The sequence below is a fragment of the Mobula hypostoma genome, chromosome 8 (genome assembly GCF_963921235.1).
Source record: "Mobula hypostoma chromosome 8, sMobHyp1.1, whole genome shotgun sequence".
NCBI lineage: Eukaryota > Metazoa > Chordata > Chondrichthyes > Myliobatiformes > Myliobatidae > Mobula > Mobula hypostoma.
Genome location: NC_086104.1, coordinates 47,552,187 through 47,575,214, shown reverse-complemented (window position 1 = coordinate 47,575,214; position 23,028 = coordinate 47,552,187). Strand labels below are relative to the sequence as shown.

The 23,028-nt window shown below is 40.9% G+C and overlaps 1 protein-coding gene across 4 annotated transcripts in view; it reads right to left on the bottom strand.

Moving 5' to 3' along the window:
* LOC134350514 (tyrosine-protein phosphatase non-receptor type 14-like) overlaps positions 1-23,028 on the bottom strand; it is a 263,210-nt gene that overhangs the window by 54,398 nt on the left and 185,784 nt on the right. For all 4 annotated transcript variants that reach the window (XM_063055788.1, XM_063055789.1, XM_063055787.1 and 1 more), the window contains 2 exons: positions 22,893-22,990; positions 5,406-5,473 (listed from right to left, as the gene is read on the bottom strand). In XM_063055788.1, the coding sequence (XP_062911858.1) occupies positions 5,406-5,473; positions 22,893-22,990 (166 nt within the window). The remainder of the gene's footprint in view (positions 1-5,405; positions 5,474-22,892; positions 22,991-23,028) is intronic.

The following is a 23,028-nucleotide window of genomic DNA, read 5'->3' as shown; positions in this document are numbered from 1 at the left end:
CATAAAGTTGAAATTCAGTGTCATCATTGTTGCTTGGGTCTCCTTGGGCAAGAGTGCATTTAACTTTTTGCTTACATCAAGTGAGGCTCTGACATTGATGAGTTCTATTTACAACAAAACTTTGAGTTCCTTTGGGCAGGGAGAGGAGTTATATTAAACCCTGCTTCCCATTTCTACTTATGGGCGCTGGAGGAAATAAGGTTACAACTGGATTTCACCAGCACACATTGCTTCATCTTTTGTTCTGCCAAGATATCCCAACGATTTTCCCCCAGAGATTCTGCTGCCTTTCCAAGATCTCAGAGAAAGATCAACAGGGCACATTAGAATTACTATTCTGCCAACATTTTGAGGTTTGCGAACTTGTGCTACAAAACCAATGAAAAGCAGCATATTCTAGGATTCCAAGAAGCTACTAGAAGAGAAAATAAAATTTGACTTATTAAAGCCACGCTCAATCCAAATACCAAATGGACGTGCATCATTGCCAACTGTTTCCCAACAACAAAGCACAAATTAGGAGCAGGACAAATCACTAAAGCCATACCATCAGTTTCTCCAAGGCAACAAATTGAACAGGTACCTGGCAAAGGTTATTTTCAAAAGAGCTACCTTCAAACCATGCCCAGCCCTTCCCATGATTAGGCATTGTATTGCCTTAAACAATGACAAAAAGGTTGCAACTGTGTCCGGCTAATTATGTAATGTAATGTATTCACAGCTCACTCTTTGCAACACTCTATTTCTCGGGTTATAGAGTCAACTGATTTATTTGATAAATCTGATGAATTTAGAAAAGTTAACTATTCTCAAGTGGCTTTGACATCACTGGTATGTACCCAAGTGATGCTTGCAACTACCTTTGAAACTCATCCTCAAACATTAAAAAAATAATAACAGCTCTTACAGCAGAAAGTTGTGGTCTAGTGGTTGCAGTTGGGAAATTATCCAATGGGCTTAATTTGAGACATGGCCTCAGAATGTTTAGATCAACTGCACCTGCAAAGTCAAAAAGACTTTCTTCCGATTTAAAGAGAAGAAAAAAACACCCTGAAAGAAATCAAGTGTGTTTGATGTTCATACAAAAAAATAACTTCAAATGTGTAGTCATGCCTTGGCATGGAAATCAGAAACAAAAGATAGCACCCTTCAGGTGTAGAGCTGCCTGCAGGCATGAAGTGCTGCCTTTGTATTATTTTGGATCAGGTTTTAGCATATTTCACTGACAGAAGCAAACATCAAAGGCAGCTCTGGAGCACAAGGCATGGGAAATCAGCTGGTGTGTTTGTCTGCTCCACTGGCCTAAAATGTTAATGGCAACACAGAAACAACGGTTATATTTAATTTTCACCAGTGAAAAACAACATGGAGCTTTTAACATTGCACTGATTTTACATGCTGTGCTGTTTCTCATATTGATAAATCTTCCATTTGCAATACTTGTACATATGCAAGGTTTCACGTGAGTTGTTCAGATGTGGTGAGAAAGAATGGCAATATTAAAAGTTCATATTGTGGGAAGTTCAAGAGAATTTATTTATTTGCAAGTACATTTATTTGCAAGCTACATAGTTTCCAAATGAAACTTTTTTTAAACTTTAAAAAACACTATTGCAGTAAACAATGTTGTGATTTGTTTTTCCTGTCCAACATTTAGCATGCATTTTTGTTCACAAGGTTCTGACCCATTAACTAATGGGTTTCTCGCCAGAATTGGGAAAATGTGCTTAGTATGTATTGCATATAACCAAATCTTACAACAGCAAAGAACAGGAAAAGCCAGTTGGCATGTCATGACTAGACTGGCTCTTTGAGACTAACTAGTTCCAGCCACCTGCTCTTTCCCCATTGCTTTAAGTTCTTCTTTGACTTGGTTCCTACAACAAATTTATGCTGTTACTATATGTAATGCAGATATTAAATAAAGACAACAAATCTACTTGCATATGAGTTAAATAATAACTCCCAATTTGGTTTCAATCAACACCTAAAGTTGGGCTCAGTCACTGCTTTTAATAGATAAACTACTTTTAATTTGCATCCTTCATCAGCCTGATCCCAACACCTTTACCACATGTTTGCAATGTCAAGCACCCCTTTAATTTGGTTGCCTCCATTTTCAGCTTTGAGATTTGAGATTTGAGATTCAGTGCTATAAAACAGAACTCATCTTAAACACAATGCTTTTTTTCTGATTTTGGACACTTCAGTAAAAAGATTTCCAATTCAATCAAGAATCAATGCCCAAATATCAAAATGGGGAATTGCTTGCATGACATTTAAAAATGCATTGCAAGTCACAAAAAAGTATTCTCTACTGATAATAAAACAGAACATGCAAGAGAGTTGTATGACTGAATGGACAACAGCCAGTTAGGGAATATCCAATAATTTATTCATTTGCCACCTGAGTTCAAATCCTTTGAAAATAAATTCAAAGAATAGTTGACAAGACAGGAGCCCATTTAGCACAGTGATTCGATGCCATTTCTAAATGGTGCAATCCTATAAATTTTGTTATCCTATTCTTCCTTTGAAGCTCTATAGATTATTCTTTCCCCTGCACCCTGGTAGACAATGAACTCCGGATCTCAACCACCCTTTGATAAACATATATTTGACGTGGTGGATGGGGTAGCAATGAAATGGCCTGATTTCCGGAATGACATCATTCATTCTAGCAAGTGGATAGTATTACATCACATCCATGACTTGTGCATTGTAGATAGGGAGAAGGCTTGGGGTGTCAGGAGGTTGGTCTCACAGGGCATCAACCATCTTAATCTCTTCTCGCAGCCACTGTATTTATGTGGCTGGTCCAGTCGTATTCCTGGTCAATAGTGGTCTAAAGGAAAGACATTGATGCTGGACGATTCAATAACAGCAATGCCTTTGAATATCTTAAGGAGTTAGTGTGAGCTAGTGTAAGTGAGTGTGCGCTCCTGCACTACGTACACAGGCAGTGACGCCAAAGCAATGCCAGTGCTTAATGGTTAGTGCCCATATGGTAGGTATGTGTACATTATGTATACCTACTGAGCGTGGGTTGGCCTCTGGACATCACCAGTTGATTCCTGATGTCTGATATCAATACAAGGACAGATCCTTCCAAGTAGCAATCAATTACTTGAGCTTTATCATTAAGACAACTTACTAGCCCTGCAACATGACTCGTCTTTGAGGCAATGTTTGCTTTATGTAGTACATTGTATAATTTAGTTACCTATTCAAGTCATCTAGAGTCAAGATGGCACGGCTTTGAATGCAATATGCTTTTATAGTCTTGGAAGTTACTGATCAACCACTAGGCTGTGAGCAGGCTCGTGTGCTAAAATTTTGAATGCACACAGTGGTGATACTAACACAAATAGTGATATTAAACCAGTGAAGATACTTCAAAGTCAAGCAAAGCTTTATTGTTCAGCTTTACAACACAGAAACAGGTACCTTAACCTCACATAGCCAGGCTAACCTTGTCGCCCACCTACACAAATTCCATTTGCCTGCATTAAGTCCATATCCATCTTTGCTTTGCATATTCATACACCTAAGTAGTTCTTAAACTAAGTGATTGTGCCCAGCTCCAACAACTCCTCCACCTAAGTGCAGACACTCTTATCCTGGCTACCCATTTGCTCCTGATATCCTTACAGAATCTATGTACATAATATTCATCCTATTACACGATATTTCTGAACAATTCTCAAAAAATTGGCTTAACTTTTTTAGTTCTCTTTCCCTTTTCTATTGTTTTCACAATATTATTTGACTATCAAGTCTGAGGTGTTGCTCTTTGGGAGGTCAAACCAGGGTAGGACTAGTACAGTGAACTGTAAGGTACTAAAGAATGTGGTAGGACAGAGGGATATGAGAATACAGTTCTATTATTCATTGAAAGTGGTATCACAGGTAGATAGTGTTGTAAAAGAGAGCTTTTGCAACCTTGCCCTTCATAAAACAAAGTACCGAGTACAGGAGTTGGGATGTTAGACTGAAGTTGTATTCAACATTGGTGAGGCCTAATTTGGAGTATTGTGTGCAGCTTTGGTCATCTACCTAAGTAAGTATATCAATAAGGTTGAAAGAATGCAGAGAAAATTTACAGAAGTACGTGGGACTTGAGCACCTGAGTTATAGGAAAAGGCTGAATAGGTTAGGACAATTCCCTGGAGTGTAAAAGAATGAGGGGAGATCTGTGACTATTTAAGACTTTCTTAAATGTCCCTGATATATCTGCATCTACCACCAACCCCAGCAGTGCATTCCATGAACTTGTATGCAAAGACCTACCGCTAACACCCCGCCCCCATACTTCCCTCCAATCACCTTAAAGGTCTTCTCAGGTTAGCCACTGCCATCTTGGAAAAAAAGGTGCTAATTGTCCACTCTGTCTATGCCTCTTAGCATTTTGTACACCTCCATAAAGTCACTTCTCATCCTCCTTCACTCTAAAGGGATAAGCTCTAGTTTACTCAACGTATGTTCGTAAGACGCACTCTGTCATCCAGGCAGCATCCTGGTAAATCTCTTCAGCACTCTCTCTAAAGCTTCCTCATCCTCCCTATAATGAGGTGGCCAGAACACCATTTTCCAAGGGAGGTTCAACCAGACCTTTATAGAGCTACATCTGTACCTCATGATACATGAACTCAACCCCCAGAAACTACCAAGGCCAACACACCATACGCCTTCTTAGCCACCCTATCAAACTGCATAGCAATTTTGAGGGAGCTATGGACTTCAGTCCCAAGATTCCTCTGTTTCTCCACACTTCTAAGAATTCTGCCATCAACTTTATATTCTGCCACTTCAAGCTTGATCTTTCACACTTTTCTGGATTGAACCACATCTGCCACTTACCAGCCCAGCACTTTATCTTGTCAATGTCCTGTTGTAACCTGCAACAACCTTCTACACTATCCATAAAACTGCCAACTTTCATATCGTCTGCAAAACTACTGACTTACCTTTTTATTGAATTTATATATAAAAATCACAAAAGAGCAGGAATTCCAGAACAGATCACTGTGGAACACTACCGGTCACAGACCTCTAGGCAGAACACACTCCATCTACTACTACCCTCTGCCTTCTTTGGGCAGGCCAATTCTGAATCCATGCTACCAAGTTTCTCTGGACCCCATGCCTCCTGGGTTTCTGAATGAGCCTAGCATGAGGAATCTCATTGAAGCTGAAAGTTCAAGAGTGCATCCAGTTGGAGTTGGTGTTTCTGTGTAAAGTGGGCTGAACCATTTACAAAGATGAACATATCCTCTAAATTTAAAAAAGGCTATGCAGGGAGGGATCTTCAACACATATCTCACAAATCTCACACTTCCAGAATTTATGATCAATATAATTTATCTCCAATCTTGTTCATAGGGTGATTTTTCCACTATACTTACCATTGGGAACAAGACATATTCCCTGAGGAAATCCTGAGACTCATACTGCCCATAATCTCCAAAATCAGCTGCAATGAGAGAGAACAGATTGATTAGCTGTTGGTTCTGTTGAATAACACTGTTGATCTAGAGGTACAATGTATGATAACCACACCACAAATATTGCAGGAAAACTAAATGTATCACTGGGGCTGAATGTGCAAACAATATTATAGCTAGCAAGGTAAGAGCTAAAGTCAGAAAGTGAGGACTTTCTGAAACCATGAACTCTCTCAATTCGTTGTGATAGTGAAAGGCCAGCAAATAGCAGCTTGGACAAATGTTTTGCACAAGGCAGTGGAATATTTAAACTCAGTTAATTACATAATTTGATGATTTAAGATACTGAATTTTGTAAAGAAGCAGCTGCTTCACAAATGTCCATAGAAGGAAATTTGGCCCCCAAACAAATTTGGTTCATCTGTGAGTCCAGACACACAGCCATGTGGGTAACTCTTAACTGCTTTCCAAAACAGTCTTATAAGTCACCCAGCTGTATATAACCACATACATAAACACATGAAGAATATATGAAAACTGGACAGACTGGGTGGTCTTTTGTACTTTTGACAATTCCCTTTTTGCTACAGATGCTACTTGACCTGCTGAGCTCCTCCAGCAGATTGTTTGCTGCACCAGAATCCAGCATCTGGTTCTTTCCATGTTGCCTTCATTTCCAGTTGCCCTGCTGTCTAGCTCAATAATACATGGAAAAATCTACAGTTGTACAGTCATTGATACTTTCCATCCATTGCATAGAGGATCATTGGACCTCAGACCCTAAACTGAGTCTCATAGCATCAAGTCAAATATAGGCAGAAAAATCTTCTGCTTTTTATCACAATCCACCCTCCTTCAAAAGATGATTTCACCTGAAAAAAATATTTTGAAATACTGAGAAAACTGAAGAAATGGAATATACTCTCAGTAGGTGACTTCAAAATACATTAGCAAAGCACCATCATTGGCTGAACTGGCAGAGTCACGGAGAACAACATCCATTGAACTCAGTCTGCAACAGATCGTGACAGTGACTTTGCTGCCGGTCGACTTGTGCAAGTGGAGGCAGTTCAGGCTTCACAGATAGGAAGACAATCCACTACAGTTGGGTTAAAGGAAATAGCTTCAGAATGTCTTGTAGCTCAAAACCAGGCATCTTTGAAGTACTGAGAGACATCATCAGCAGGAGAATTATACCTTATTTTATTTTATACCCTCAAGGCCAAGGGAATGCATTAGGGTCCAATTCAACAAAGCTAAAATATACAATACACCATGCACAAGACAATGAAATCAGCATGGAATAAAGAGATGCTATACCACACTTAATACTCTGCCGAAAATTCAGCAGTCATGGTCCTTCCTGACATTAATGGTGGCTACAGCTAAACAGCAAAGAGGAGCAGATCTTGGGGTATGGTGCTCACAAGGTGTGGACTTTGGTGATGAAGGTCTGTCATATTCTCTCAGCCCTGGCCTTTGTTAACCATTTGGCATGTCAGGTAAGCAGTTGGTGAATATTTTTAATTTCTTTTAAATGGTCCATGCGAAGTGTGGGAATAGATTAGATTATACTTCCTAATATTAACAGGTACTAGACAACCGGGTGACCCGTTGGGGCACCCTTTGAAAGAAAGGCAGTGCAGTCTGATGTGATGTGCTTTGGAAATTAAAGAAGAAAAACTCAGTTTATTCAAGAAAAAAGATGCACAGCAAGACAAATATAGCTCCTCCTCATTTAATGAGGGACACTTTTGATGACAACATTTCTGGTTGATCTGCCACCCTTCAAGCAGTTGCACAAATATTCATATACTTCTTTTTGCTCATTATTCAATAGGGTACTCTTTGCCGCATATTCTCAAGTTGATCTTTCCTTTTCTCCTCTGTCTCTTCCCCTCTCCTCCTCTGCCTGTTTTTGTCATTCTGGAGACGTGCAGCCCTTTCATCCTTTGTCTCTTCACTTCCTCTACCATTTGTTCTTTCTCTCTGATCCTGGAGTCGTGCGGCCCTGGCCTGATCGGATTCTTGTTCTCTCCTCCTTCTGTGCCTATTGTTGTCATCTTGGAGATGTGATGCCTGTCCTCCTCTGTCTCTTCTTCTCTCATCTTTTTCGTCCTGACTCTTTGATCCTGGAGTTGTGCGGCCCTGGCTTGATCCGATTGTTGTTCTCTCCCTCTCCTTGCCACTTCCTGACGATATTTGGCGTCATCTCTTGACCATAATGTCCCCCTTCTCTTTCCACGTGACATAATTAGGCTATCCATATTTTTTTTAACCCTAATGCTTAATAGAAGATATGAAGCAGTAACACCAAAGCCTCCAGGATGCTGATTTTTCTTGATGATGTGGTTGGCACTCTCCTAAACGGACGTGATAGCCCTGCCCTTTTGCTGCGGTTGGTGTCGCTGCTGTGAGCATAGTGAGCGCTACTGAGGCTGGTGGTGTGACGTCGCAGTTTCCATGGAAGATGGAATCAGCTCGGGTTATGGAAAGCGGGGCCTGTTGATTGACGAGTGAGCAATTTTATACGAATATATAACCCTGAACTTTGCATGCTTTCTGTAAGTTAGCACATTTTAAGTCGATTTAGTCAAAAAAAGTGCCGCTGTAATGCACCGTTTGGGCTAATTGGAGGTCACAAACAGACAAACAGAGCATGAGAACTTTAGTATATAGATGGCAGGAGAAATAAGTCACAACTGTTTTAGAGGTTGATGCATATGGAAGTTACTCTGTGTTCTTTGCAGATTGCGTTGACTACACCTCCAGGAAGTGCTTCTGGCTCTCAACTGCTGACACTACCATATATCCACGAGACTGAAAGTTGCAAGGATAGCATACATTTTTCTTTTTTTTAAAAAAAGAGTTTGGCACCAGCAACTTAAAGAAAAGCAACCTGAGAAAGAATGGGAAACCACCACACAAGGGAAAGACAGGCAGAGAGCTGGAGAAACTTCAGAGTGCATTTCTCTCCATAAAAGAGTCTCTGTGTTGGAAAATGGCAGCAGTGTGGTAATCTCTGAGGATTATAGCCAGTGCTAAAATTGAACATCATAGGTAGGCTCTGCTGTACAAGGAAGGCATAGAAAGAGTTCAAGGGCATAGTGCCAGGAGATGTGAATCATATGGTATGTTTCCTCTCTGTTGCCTGGATCAAGAATATTACAGAACAGTTTGAAGTAGGGAGGGTAAACAGCCTGACATTGAGGTACACACTGGAACTAATGATAAAGGTTAAAAGAAACATGGGGCTCTGCAACATATAGTACAGGACCTCTACAGTTGTTTATCTCTGGCTTACTTCATGTTCTATTTGCATTGGAATAGGATGATAGGTTAGATGAATATGCAGCTAAAGGGAGGATGTAGGAAGGAAGACTTTATATTTCTGCATCATTAGGACTATTTCTGGGAAAGGTAAGATTTGTGTAAGCTGGACAGTTTGCATGTGCATTGCAATAGGTCCAACCTCCAAGATTTGCTAGTGCTGCTGGAAAGGAATTAAACTAATTTTATAGCAGAATAGAGCACAGAGTACATACACAATTATTTGGGGGAGGGAAAGAGGTACACTCAAATTTAGAAGGTAAACTAAGCCAGTATACAGAGCAGACATGGGTGTGATTAAACACTGGGAGAAAAGTAAAGCTTAATTGTGCCTACTTTACTGCAAGAAGTCAGCCTAGTAAGGCAAATGATGTTAGATCTCCAAGTGGAAATGTGATATCATCATTATCATAGAGACATGCTTGAATAAAGGGCAGGACAGACAACTCAACATTCCAGAATAGAGAAATTTCAGGCATGACAGGGTTGGATATAAAGGTGGAACTAGCTTTCTACTGTTGCTTAAGGAATCCTTTATGGTGGTAATGAGGGAGAATATCCTCAAAAGCTCTACAAATATGGCCACAAGGAAAGCACTTAAGGAACAAAAAAAATGGGGTGATCACTTTATTGTGGGTATACTGAAGACTTCTTAACCATCAGCAGGAGTTCCAGGAAATACATAGAAGCATCAGAGATATGCAAGAATATGAGGGTTATAGAAACAGATTTAATACCGCTGAAAATATGTCCAAGAAATTTGTGATTTTCCAACAGCGGTACAGAGCAAGATATAGAAATTACTACAAGTTACAAAATAAATAAATAGTGCAACAGAGTAATAATGAGGCAATGGTCATGGGTTCATGGACTGTTCAGAAATCTGATGGCAGAGGGGAAAAAGCTGTTCCTAAAGTGAATCTCAAATAAAATCTTGGTCCCTGGCGAACGTGACGTCAGTGTAGAATGGGCTGAAATGCTGGAACACATCAACATTAAGGAAGAGAATGTGCCGGAACTTTGAAGAACATTAAGATAGGTAAGTTTCCAGAGCTGGATAGGATATACCCCAGGTTACTATGGGAAGCAAGGTAAGAGATTGTTATGCCTTTGGCGATGATCTTAGTGTCCTCACTGGCAACAGGAGTACCAGAAGATTGCTGCTGAGTGCCATTGACTCATGGAGACCAATAGGGTAGCGTAGTTGTCCATAGGGTTTTCGTGGCAAGACATGGAAGTGGATTGCCAAGCCTTTCTTCCACGTGAGTAATACTGCTGCCCAGGTTGGGACCTGGCCGGATTTGAACTCAGCACCATCCGCCTCGAAGTCCAGTGTTAATGCCACTACACCAGCAGCCAGCCCACCAGAAGATTAGAGAGTGACAAGTGTTATTCTTTTATTCAAGAAAGGTAACAGGGAAATTATAGACTAACAAGCCTTCACCAGTGGTGGGCAAACAACTGGAAAAGATTCTTAAGAGAAAAGGATTTACAAGCATTTGAAGAAGCACCATCTGATTTGGGATAGTCAACATGGCTTTGTAAGTGCTAGGTCATGCTGGAGCATGACTGAATTCTTTGAAGAAGTGACACAACAAATTGATAAAGGCACATCAGTGGATATGGTATATGTGGATTATAAGAAGGCATTTGATAAGGATCCCTACGGTAGGTTCATTCAGAAAGTTAAGAGGCATGGGATCCAGGGAAACTTGGCTGCATGGATTCAGAATTACTTTACCTACAGAAGGCAGAGGGTGGTAGTGTATGGAATGTATTCTGCCTGAAGTAGGTGACCAGTGATGTTCTGCAGAGATTTGTTCTGGGAACCCCGCTCTGGGATTTTTATAATGATTTGAAGGAAGAAGAGGAATGTAGGATTAGTATATTTGCAAATGACGTGAAGGTGGTTGGTGATGTGGATAGTGTAAAGGGTTGCTATAGGTTAAAATGGGACATTGTCAGGTTGCAGAGCTGACTTGAGAAGTAGCAGATGGACTTCAATCTGGGAAAGTGTGAAGTGATGCACTTTGGAAGTTCAAACTTGAAAATAAAATACAGTGCTAATGGCAAGATTCTTAACAACATGGGAGAACAGAGGAATCTTGGGGGTCACTTTCATACATCCAAAGTTGCAGTGCAATTTGGTCAATCGGTGTATGATGTAGGTGCTGGTGTGTTTGTTGGCCTCCATTAGTTGGGAGATTCAGTTGAAAACTCTGGTTAGACCACACTTGGAATATTGTGTTCAATTCTGGTCCGCATCACTATAGGAAGGATATGAAACCTTTAAAGAGTATGCAGAGAATATTAACCTGGATGCTCCCTGGATTAGAGAGCATGCCTTATGAACAGGCTGAGCAAGTTAGGGCTTTTCTCGTCGGAGAGGAGGAAGATGAGAGGTGACTTGATAGAAGTGTACAAGATGATAAGAGGCATAGAGTAGACAGTCAGAAACTTTGTTCCCAGAGCAGAATTGGCTAATATGAGGGGACATAACTTTAAGGTGCTTGAGGAAAGTATTAGAGGGGGCAGATTCAAATGTAGGTATTTTTACACAGACAGAAGTATGCCGAAAGTGATGGCAGAAGCTAATACATTAAGGGCAAAAATGGAGGGCAACGTGGGAGGGAATGGTTAAATTGATCTTAAAGTAGGTTAAAGGGTCGGTACAACATGGTGGTTTGAAGTCCCTGTACTGTGCTGTACTGTTCTTTGTGTTCTCAGATCAGTATAATTTGCTAAAATAATGTCACCATTGTCACTCTAGTGATATCTACTGGACACTCTTGTAAACTTTATATGTTTAAGCACATTGTCCATAAAACGGGTTTACTACTGCTGTCAACATTGCATTTAACACAAATTCAAATCCGTCCTTTTACGGAGACTCGCATAAACAATCTCTACAAATACCAGCTCTTGTTACATACCAATGAACTAGATCCTGAGATTCCTCTAAGACTCAGAACAGCTGCAGTGCATTCCTGTGTTCCTTTACACCTACATGACAATTTCACACTCAGTAGGTGCCAGGAATTCAATTCACCCTAATGCCATTTCACCGGACAAAATGGAGAACAGTTGTAAATAAGGAAATCCAAATTATTCATTGCAGTCAACATGTGTAAAAAAAGCAGATCAACATTTTCTTTTACTTTCTATGTCCCTTTCGAGACAATTCAAAATTCTTTACAGGCAATGGAATCCTTAAAGTTTAGTCGTTGCTCTAATGTAAGAAGACAGCAGCTAGCTTGGAATCACCAAGCCCCCACATTCTGCACTTTCAGAACCAGATACTGTTTAGCAATATTGGCAAAGACACCAAGAATACCTCTGCCCTAAACAGTGGCCTCTGGTCTTCTAATATCATTTGAGAGAGCAGATGAACTTGTTTATAACAATTCATTTGAATAGCTAGACCTTTGTTCATGCAGAAAGGAGATTCTGTGGAGGTGAAAGAGACGCATGTTGCCGGCCAGGTGTCAGTGTCAGGGATGACTCGGATCGGGGCCACAGCATTCCAAAGGGAACAGTCAGAAGTCCTGGTACATATTGGTACTGATGACATCGGTAGAAATGTAATGAGGCCCTCACGAGAGCATACAGGAAGTTAGGTAGAAAGCTGAAATCAGGATCTTCAGGGTAGTAATCTCTGGATTGCTACCTGTGCCAGTGAAGAACAGTATGATTTGGCGGATGAATGAGTGGCTGAGGAATGGGTGCTGGGGACAGGGTTTCAAGTATCTGGATCATTGGGATCTCTTCTGGGGAAGGTATGACCTGTACAAAAAGGACAGGTTACACCTGAAACTGAGGGGGACCAATATCCTTGCAGGCAGGTTTGCAGGAGCTGTTGGGGAGGGTTTAAACTGACTTGACAGGGGGATGGGAACTGGAGTGACAGGGCTGAGAACAGGGCAGTTGGTATACAAATTGACGCAGTGTGTAGTGAGACTGTGAGGAAGGACAGGCAGATGGTAGGGCAAAATTGAAAAGGGATACAAGACTGAAGGTGTGATATTTGAATGCACACTATACAGAATATGGCTGATGATCTTGAAGCATATTTAGAGATTGGCTGGTATGATGCTGTGGACATCACTGAGCTGTGGATGAAAGAGAATCATAGTTGGAAGCTTAACGTCCAACGATACAGGTAGGCAGAGTGGGTGGAATAGCTCGGTTGGTTAAAAAAAATGTAATCATATCCTTAGGAAGAGGTGACGTAGGATCTGAAGACATAGAACCTGTCTGGGTAAAGTTAAGAAATTGCAAGGGTAAAAATACACTAATGGGAGTAATATACAGGCCGCCAAACAACAGCCAGGATGTGGGCTTCAAGTTACAGTGGGAGATAGGACAGGGATGTAAATAGAGTAGGGTAATGTTGCAATAGTCATGGGGGATTTCAATATGCAGATAGGTTGGAAAAATCAGGTTGATGCTGCACCCCGAGAGAGGGAATTTGTAGAATGCCTACGAAATAGTTTTTTAAGAGAAGCTTGTGTTTGAGCCCTTTAGTGCAGGGGTCCCCAACCTTTTTTGCACCTTATCAATTAGCTTGTTTATTTCAGCTTTTTTCTTAAAGATGTGCTGGGTGCGTCCCGGCCACTGCTGTACCGCTGCATTCTTTGTGGCCCGGAGGTTGGGGACCACTGAATTATAAGTCACTTATAAGTCAATAGCATCTTAACATTTTAAGTAACGTTTTGATATTAAACACACAGCACATATTTTCCTCGTATGAACATATAAAATCATTGCAACACACCAACATCGCTGAATCAGTGGGAGCCCTGGGCTTGTTTCCCTGCAACAAGACGGTCCCATCGAGGGGTGATGGGAGACAGCGATACTCGAAGGGGGTTCCTTATGTCCAGTCTATTCTGCAATTTAATTTTCGTTGCATTCATTGCAGAAAACTCCGCTTCGCAGCGATATGATGTTGGAAATGGAAGCAACGTTTTCAGTGCTTTCGTGGCTATCTCAGGATATTCAGTCTTGACTTTGATCCAGAATGCCAGCAGAGATGTTATGTCAAACATACTTTTCAGCCCACCGTTATTTGCAAGCTCGAGGAGTTGATCTTTTTCCCGCGCTGACATGGAAGATTCACCGGAAACATTCACAAATAGGTCATGGACCCATTCCTTTGCACGTTTTGGGTCACTGATGACCTTGCATGCATTAAAGTTCAACAGTGGGCGTGACAGGAAATGGGAAAAGGTGCAGCTCACTCATATCGCTTCATATCGCCAAATCATATCGTTTCCTCGTGGCCCGGTAGCACATGCTTTGCGGCCTGGTGGTTGGGGACCACTGCTTTAGTCAAAAGGCAATTCTGGATAGGGTGTTGTGTAATGAACCAGATTTGATTTGAGAACTTAAGGTACAAGAACCTTTCAGACAGTGATCATAATATGATAGAATTCACCTTGCAGGTTGAGAGGGAAAAGCTGAAGTCATTATCACAATTAAGTACAGAGAATTACAGAGGCACGAGAGACGAGCTAACCAAAGTCGGTTGGAAAAGGACACTATGTAGGATGATGACAGAACAGCAGTGGCTGGAGCTTCTGTGGGCAATTCAGAAAATGCTAGGTAGGTAAATCCTAAAGATAAAGAAGTATTTTAAAGGGAGGATGAGCGACTGACAAGGGCAGTCAATAACAGCATAAAAGCAAATGTGAGGATACATATATAATATAGCAAATATTAGTGGGAAGTTAGAGAATTAGGAGGATTTTTTAAAAATAACGGAGGACAACTGCAAAAAAGCCATAAAACTGGGAAAAGATAAAATATGAAGGTACACTAGCCAATAGTATAAAAGACGATACCAACATTTTTTTCCAGATATATAGAGGCGAGGGTGGATACTGGACAACTGGAGAGGTAGTAATGGGGGACAAAGAAATGGCGTACAAATTTAATCAGTATTTTGCATCAGTCTTCACTCTGGAAGACTCGAGCAGTTTGACAGAAATTCGAGTGTGTCAAGGGGCAGAAGTGAGTGTCATCGCTATTACTAAGAAGGTGCTTGGGAAGCTGGAAGGTCTGAAGGAGGTTAACTCACCTGGACCAGATTAACTATACACCAGGGTTCTGAAAGAGTTAGCTGAAGAGATTGTGGAGGCACTGATAATGATTTTTCAAGAATCACAAGTTTATAGAATATTTCTGAGGGACAGGAAAATTGCAAATGTCACTCCACCCTTTAAGAAGGAAGGGAGGCAGAAGAAAGGAAATTATTGGCCAGTTAGGCTGCCTTCAGTGGTGGGGAAGATGTTGGAGTCCATCATTAAGGATGAGCTTTCAGGGGTACTTGCAGGTACATGATAAAATAGGCCAAAGTCAGCATGGTTTCCTTCAGAGGAAATCCGCTGGAATTCTTTGAAGAAATACCAGGCAGGATAGGCAAAGGAGAGTCAATGGATGTTGCTTACTTGGACTGCCAAGCTGAGGCACATGAAGCTGCTTAAGAAGATACGAGCCAGTGGTATTACAGGAGAAATATTAGCATGGATAGATAATTGGTTGACAGGCAGGATGCAAAGAGTGGGAATAAAGGGGATCTTTCCTGGTTGCCTGCCAGTGACTCGTGATGTTTTGCAGGGGTCAGTGTTGGGAACACTTCTTTTCAGGTTATATGTCAATGACTTGGATGATGGAGTTGATGACTTTGTGGCTGTTTGAGGATGATACAAAGACAGGAGAAGGGGCAGGTAGTGTTGAGTAAGCAGGGAGTCTGCCAAAGGACTTAGACAGATTAGGAGAATGGGGAAAGAAGTGGCAGATGGAATATAGTGTTGGGAAGTGCCTGGTCATGAAACTAGACTATCTTTTTTAAACAGAGAGAAAGTTCAAAAATCAGATGTGAAAAGGGACTTGAGAGTCTTTGTGCAGGATTCCCTAAAGGTTAACTTGCTGGTTGAGTCAGTGGTAAGGAAGAAAAATGCAATGTTAGCATTCGAGAGGACTCTGAATATAAAAGCAAGGATGTAATGCTGAGGCTTTATAGGACATCGGTCAAAGTCAAGGTACATTTTATTATCAAAGTATGTATAAATTAATCAACCTTGAGATTCATCTGCTTACAGGCAGCAGCCAGAAAACAAGAAACCCAAAAGATCCCAGTTTTAAAAAAGACCAACACCCAAATCACAGCGAGAAAAAAAAAAAAAATCAAATCATGCAAACAATAAAGCAAGCATCAGCATTCAGAACAGAATTGAGTCCATAAACCCAAAGATGTAAGCAGCTGGAGTAGGCCCATAGTTTCAGTCCATTACATAGTGGCAAATCGCAGTGAAGTTAGCAGACAACCAAACCTGAGCAGACCACACTTGGGAGTATTTTGAGCAGTTTTGGTCCCTTTACTTAAGAAAAGATTTGCTCGTATCGGAGTTGATCTAGAGTAGGTTCACAAGAATGAATCGGGGACTGAAGGGGTTAATGTATTAGGAGCATTTGATGGCTCTAGTACTGCACTCGCGGGAGTTGAGAAGAACGAGAGGGGATCTCATCCAAACCTATTGAATATTGAACGGCCCACACAGAGTGGATGTGCAGAGGATGACTGTAGTGGGTACTTCTAGGACCAGAGGGCACAGCCTCAGAATAGAGGGATGTCCATTTAGAACAGAGATGAGGAAGAATTTCTTTAGCCAGAGGGTGGTGAGTCTGTGGATTACATTGCCACAGACTGCTGTGGAGGCTGTCATTTTGTATACTTGAAGCAGCGGTTGATAGATTCTTGATTAGTAAGGGTATCAAGGTTACGGGAAGAAGGCAGGAGAGTGGGGTTGAGATGGAAATGGATCAGCCATGATGGAATGATGGAACAGAATCAGGTGGGCCAGAATCGCCTAATTCTGCTCCTATGTCATATAGTTACTCCCTCAGAACTCCATCAAAATGTCAGTCTGGATTGTGAAGATAACTTGTACTTCAGTGTTTTTAACATAGGAAAACATTCCAAGACACTTCACAGGAAAATTATCAAACAAGGAACCTGAGGGATCTTGTTTTGGTGAACATTGAGAAGTTATTTCCTCATGTGGGTGAATCTAGAACTAGTCATCACTGTTTAAAAATAAGGAGTTACCCATTTAATAGGATTAGGTGAATGTTTTTCTCAGAAAATCAGGACTCTTTGGAACTCTTCCTCAAAAGGTGGTGTTGAAAAAAATCTTTAAAAGTCGTAGGTAGATAGAGTCTTTGTAATCATGGGTGTGGACTGTGGTGTACAACAGAGAAATGTGTAATTTAGGTTACAAACTGAGCAGTAATACATCGTTTAGTACCAGAACAGGCTTGAGGAACTGAGTGATTCATAGTCAGGTGTATACATTTGTCCCCAAATCCGCATAAAGTGAATCATAGAAAGTTTATTCAAAGACCTAGATTTTGAGACATCTTGAAGATAGCAAGAGGTGCAAAGAAGTTTAAAGAGGAAATTACAGAGCTTCGCACAGTTATACATAGCCTGCAGCCCTGAGAATGATTTGGTCCATTTGGTCGAATCCAGTTCAGTGAGTGCACTCATCACTTTCATACCTGCATCTATTACTTAGTCAGAAGTGACTTTTGCTTATATATGATGCGAGCAGATGGTTCAAGAGTAGTGTTGGCAGTGATGGACTGGAGTTAAATTTCATCACCATGTGTGAAAGTGGACACGATGTTCAGATGATATCCTTGGGAGACACCATGCAGCTGAGAAAACGAGGGAGCCCAAATTAGGTTCCCATGGGACATTAAAAGTAATAATGTGCATAATGGAGTGGTAATCAAGGTGATCCTTTCTGTGTAACCGGATATATAAGAATGGAACCATGGAGTTAAATACATACACACATGTAAACACTGCTCAAGCTATCAACCGCATGTCCTATCTCAGCAGTGTGATGCAACAGGCACTTCATTAGACACACGTTTGCTTGGCTTCATTGCTCGCCTTGCAAGGTACTGCTATCAATGGAAAGTAAGGCTAAACTTGTATGCTCAAATCTCCAAACCACTTTCACTGTTAGAGATACTCTACCAGCAACAGAGTTTTGTTTATAGCTTCAGCTTTTCTAATGATTAATGGATTTCCATTAGCATGGAAAATGTAGAAATTGTGTTCTCAAAGTCTTATCTAGTTAATCCTTTGCCTATAAAATCTAATTCTTGGAAAATGCTGAAAATAAGATTTAAACTGTAAATTATCTCTGAAAAAGATGCCCAAGTACCAATTACGATCAGTTTTACTTCATTGAAATGGCTTTTCTATATCTGTGATTGTCAGTGGATGGTGGCATTAAGGATAATAATATACACTGGATTCCGGTTAATTGGGATCAGTACATTTTCACCCAATTAAGTGGCTGCACCAATTAGCCCAAAGTTTCATAGAAATAGTTTAAAAGGCATATAAAAAAAACTGAGTAGCAAATTATGTATTTAAATGAAATACAGAACATATTAGAACACTACCAATAGTACTACAATGCTACAAAACTGTGCATTAGCTCCAAACAGTTATCAATGGAGGAATTCACCCAGTGTGTACACAATGAACAAAATCAGCCATACACCTCTTGCAGAAAATGAACTGCCTTCATACAATGCAATCAATGATTGTATCCTTCAAATCTTCATTTTCATTGTAACATTCAAGATGATTGTCAATAGATCCTTCCAAATTATTTGTATTCCCAACATGTTGAAGCAGTGAAATCATTTCATTTTCACTCCAAACCACTTCTGACATCTCCAGGCCTGAATGCTTGAAATTGCAGTAAGCAAAATGATTTTGAATTAAAATTATTTATTCAGCAGGAATAATTATCGAGAGCAATCAATGACAAAAATAATTGCTTTTTGAACACAAATCACATAACTGAAGCTATTTAAAAAAAGCTCACTCTAAGCTGGGTGTAGTGTCTGACAGCCACACAGCTGCACATGACTGACGCTAGTTAAAAACTGTTCAGCCAGTCTCCTCTCCGAATTAAGTGGCATAATGTCCTGAAGAAATGAAGGGAATCCTGGCTTTTTTCTTAATTAGTTTTTGTTCCTTAAGAGCTGTCCCAAATAAGTGACTGCCCTGCTTGACAAATGGACCAATTACCCAGAATCCACTATATAACTAAAATTGCCCAATCAAACTCATGCAGATTATTGCAGGACTTGCTAGATAGTCAGCAGCATTTCATTCAAAAATTCTACTCCTATCCAGACTCAGATCAATGGTTTTGTAATAATATTCAAATAAATGGAAGAACAATATTTGAAAACCAAATCAGCTTGTTAATTCATATTTGAAACTGATTATGCTGTGATTATAACTATTATTTTGCTTATCTGCCAATAAAGGGAAGGCAAAGTAAATTCCAAATATCATTAACATCAATGCCGTTACTGATTTAGTTTGCTTTTTGAGAAATTTAAGGTTCAAGTGCTTGTAATGTTATTAAACTTGCTTCCTGATATTCCAGAATTTCCTGTGCATTTCACTGATTACGGACTGAGGACACCACATGCTAATTGCAATCCCATGATAGTTAGTCTCCAGACCCCATCTAAATAAGGCAGCAATGGATCACCCGGTTGCTCAGGTTTGTTAGATGGACAGTTTATAAATGCTTATAGAAACTATCCTCATGTCCAACTGTGCATTACAGTCACAAATTGTTTGGTCTTACTATTGAGACTAGAGACCAGAAAGCAGAAAATTCAGCACCCATGGAATTAAACAATGCTGAAAGTATTCAAAAACTCAAGAAGCATCTGTGGAGAGAGGAATAGAATTAACATTTCTAGTCAGCAACCCTTCATCAAAACTGGGAATGCTGAGTCTTCCAGCATTTTCTATTTCTTTTTTCAGATTTCCATTTCGATTTTGTTACCTGGTGACTAGATTTAAAAAGGGGTCCTCAGCAATTGAAATAAGTAGTAAGACAAAAAGAAGTCAACACTGGTTTCCTGTTTTACAAAGTTACTTGAAAGAAAGGTAGAGGGAAAAAGGAAAATGAGAGCAGGAGCGTGAATGTAACTTCAAGTACACACGCAGGTACAGCAAGCATCTTTATGATCAAAAAGTCACACACGCAGTGTAGGTTCGTAAAGAAATTGTACTGTTCATAAAGATGGCAAAATGTATTAGAGGCAACACACACAAAATGCTGGAGGAACTCAGCAGGTCAGGCAGTATCCATGGAAATGAACAAACAGTCGACATTTTGGGATGAGACCCTTCTTCAGGACCAGAAAGGAAGGGGGAAAATGCCAGAAGAAAAAGGTGGGGGAAGGGGAAGGAGTATAGCTAGGTGATAGGTGAAGCCAGGTGGGTTGGAAAGGTCAGGAGAGGAAGGAATCTGACAGGAGAGATGTATTAGAGTGTATCACATATGCGGTTGTTCGCATTCTGCTTATATACATGACTGATTGTTGTCGATTGAGAGCAACAGGTTGATTTCATACCACTGACAAGATTAAATATGCTGTTTGGAACCTGTAGCATTGGCCTAGAATTCGTAAACACAAGAGATTCCGTAGATGCTGGAAATCTAAAGCACAACACACAAATTGCTGGAGGAACTTGGGTCAGGCAGCAGCTATAGAAATGAATATTAAACAGTCAACATTTCAGGCTGAGGCCCTTCATCAGGGCTGGAAAGGAGGGAGGAAAAAGCCAGAATAATGGGGGAAGGAGAAGGACCACAAGCCCGAAAGTGATAGGCAGAAAAGGTGAGGGTTGAAGAGAAGGAATCTGATAGGAGAGGAGAGTGGACTATGGAAGAGAGGGAAGGAGGGGCAGTGGGGGAGTGATAGGCAGGTGAGAAGAAGGGAAGAGGTCAGGGAGGGGCAGTGTAGGGAATTGAAGAACAGGAAATACGGAAGGGGAGAAAATCACCAAGAATTTGGAGAAATCAATATTCATGTAATCAGGCTGGAGGCTACCCAGATGGAATAAGAGGTGTTGCTCCTCTAACCTGAGAGTCACCTCATTGTGGCAGTGGAGTAGGCCACCATGTCACAATGATGAATGGGGATTGGAATTAAAATGATAGGCCAACAAGAAATCCTGCATGTTGTAGATGGAGTGAAGGTGCTCGACAAAGCAGTTCCCCCAATCTATGTTGGGTCTCATCAACACAGAGGCCACATTGGGAACACTGGATACAGTAGATGACCCTAACAGATTTGCAGGTGAAGTGTTGCCTCAGCTGGAAGGACTGTTTGGTGCCCTGAATGGAGGTGAGGGAGGAAGTGAATGGGCAGGTGTAGTACATCTTCCACCTGCAGGGTAAATGCTAGGAAGATTAGTGGGGAGGGACGAATGGGCAAGATGGTGTTAGAGGGTGAGAGTTCCTTGTGTCCTCGTCTACCATCCCATGAGCAACGCATTCAGCACATCATTCTCTTCAACTTCTGCCATCTTCAATGGGACCTCACTACCACACAAATTTTTACCTCTCCCCACCACTCTCCAATTTCAGCAAGGATAACTCCTTTCCAGTCCCGATGAAGTGTTTCAGCCCAAAACGTCGACAGTTCATTCATCTCCATCAGTGCTGTCTGACCTGTTGTGTTCCTCCAGAATTTTGTGTACGTTGGTCTAGAATTTAGCCTGGAGAAAGGCTACATAATGGTTTCCTAAATCTCATTTAGATAATTCAACTGTAGAGCATTTTTCAGTGGGTGTTCTGGACTAAAGCGCCTTTCAAATGGGTGACTTATTTCAAATGGTTGATGCTAAAGAGTGAGTTTTTGGGTAGATGATTCAGTTACACTTAAATGACTCTGGCCACCAGCCTTCTGTTTGACTAAGTACTATGGATTGGCTTCACAACAATGCATTTCCTAAAAGCTGTGTATATCGAAATACTAGCCAGACGCTGCGGATGGAAGTGTGAAATTTACAGGTAGTTTTGAAGACAGCCTTATCCATACTTTATAAATATTAATTGTCCTCTTATGTTAGCACATAAAATACCAAATAAATGTATTGTGGATTTGACTTGCACTCCTAAAGGCTGTGAGTACCAACCCAGACATGTTGGCGTCAGGAGGAAAGGATGAAGTCAGAAGATGTGATGTTTTGTATGTAACTTCAAAAGGGAGCAATGTCTATGCATTGTCTATAACTTTGTAAATAACGATTGCCTTTTGTGTCTAGCATATAAATATCAAGCCCACATTGGGCTAGCAGACCTTTCCACCGAAATCGTCTCCCGTTGGTATGATGCCTGCTGTACCTTGTATTGTGTCGAATAAAGAAGCTGCTTTGTATCTACCAGTAACTCTGTCTCTCTGGTGATTTCATTCACGCCACAACAGTCGAAGCGGACAAGAATAGGTATATGTCATGGAGGACTAAGGGTTTTGGATTGCTGGAGAAGCAGCAGCCTTGGACTGTGGTGTACAATGGTGGTTTGCATAAGGATGGGCCTACCATCTAGGAGATCCTAGTTAAATGGCAGAAGGTATGCTGGGTGGGGTAAAGTTGGAACAGAGCGAGAAAAACTGATGACTAAGTAGACAGCTGTCAAACCAAGAGGGTCATTTGCAGGTCAGCATGAGGTACCAATTCTTCTGGCCTGCAGAAATGATGCACATATATTTACATCATGAATTCACCTCAACCTTCCCCCTTGAAGCCAACCCATTTCAAAGCCAGGGAAATGTACCTAGCAGTGGTTAAACATAGAACAGCTAAATTAAAATTAGGCAGCCTTATTATAACACCTTAAGAGCAACGTGCTTCTCATGAGTGGAGTAGCCCAACCTCACTGCAACCAGATGTAAGTAGGCTTGGCACAGCTTCCACTCCCTTTTCAAACTGTGAAGATTTTACCTTCTGCCACAATATCAACTCAAACACTTCGGGATTTAAAACTCAGCCAAAAGTGTCAGTTCCAGTCTTCATTAAAACAATACTTATCCACGGCCAGATCTCCAGCTCCGTTGCCATCAGAGATAATGCAAATGAATGGAAAGGGGATTTGGTGACTACATTGTAAAGTAGTTGAATTAAAATTCAGTTTATCGCATTCATTTCAGAGAACAAAGCAGTTCTGCCACTATGAATAATGGAAGGCAGCAATTCTGCAATTAGACACTGACCTTGCACAGCTAAACCAGCTAGCCTGATGCCTTGCTCCAACGTACAGGGAAGTCTTCCATCAAGTACATCTTTCTTTACTTGAAGGTAATACTGATACCTGCAATTACGAAAACAGAATAACACTGTCAAGTGCTG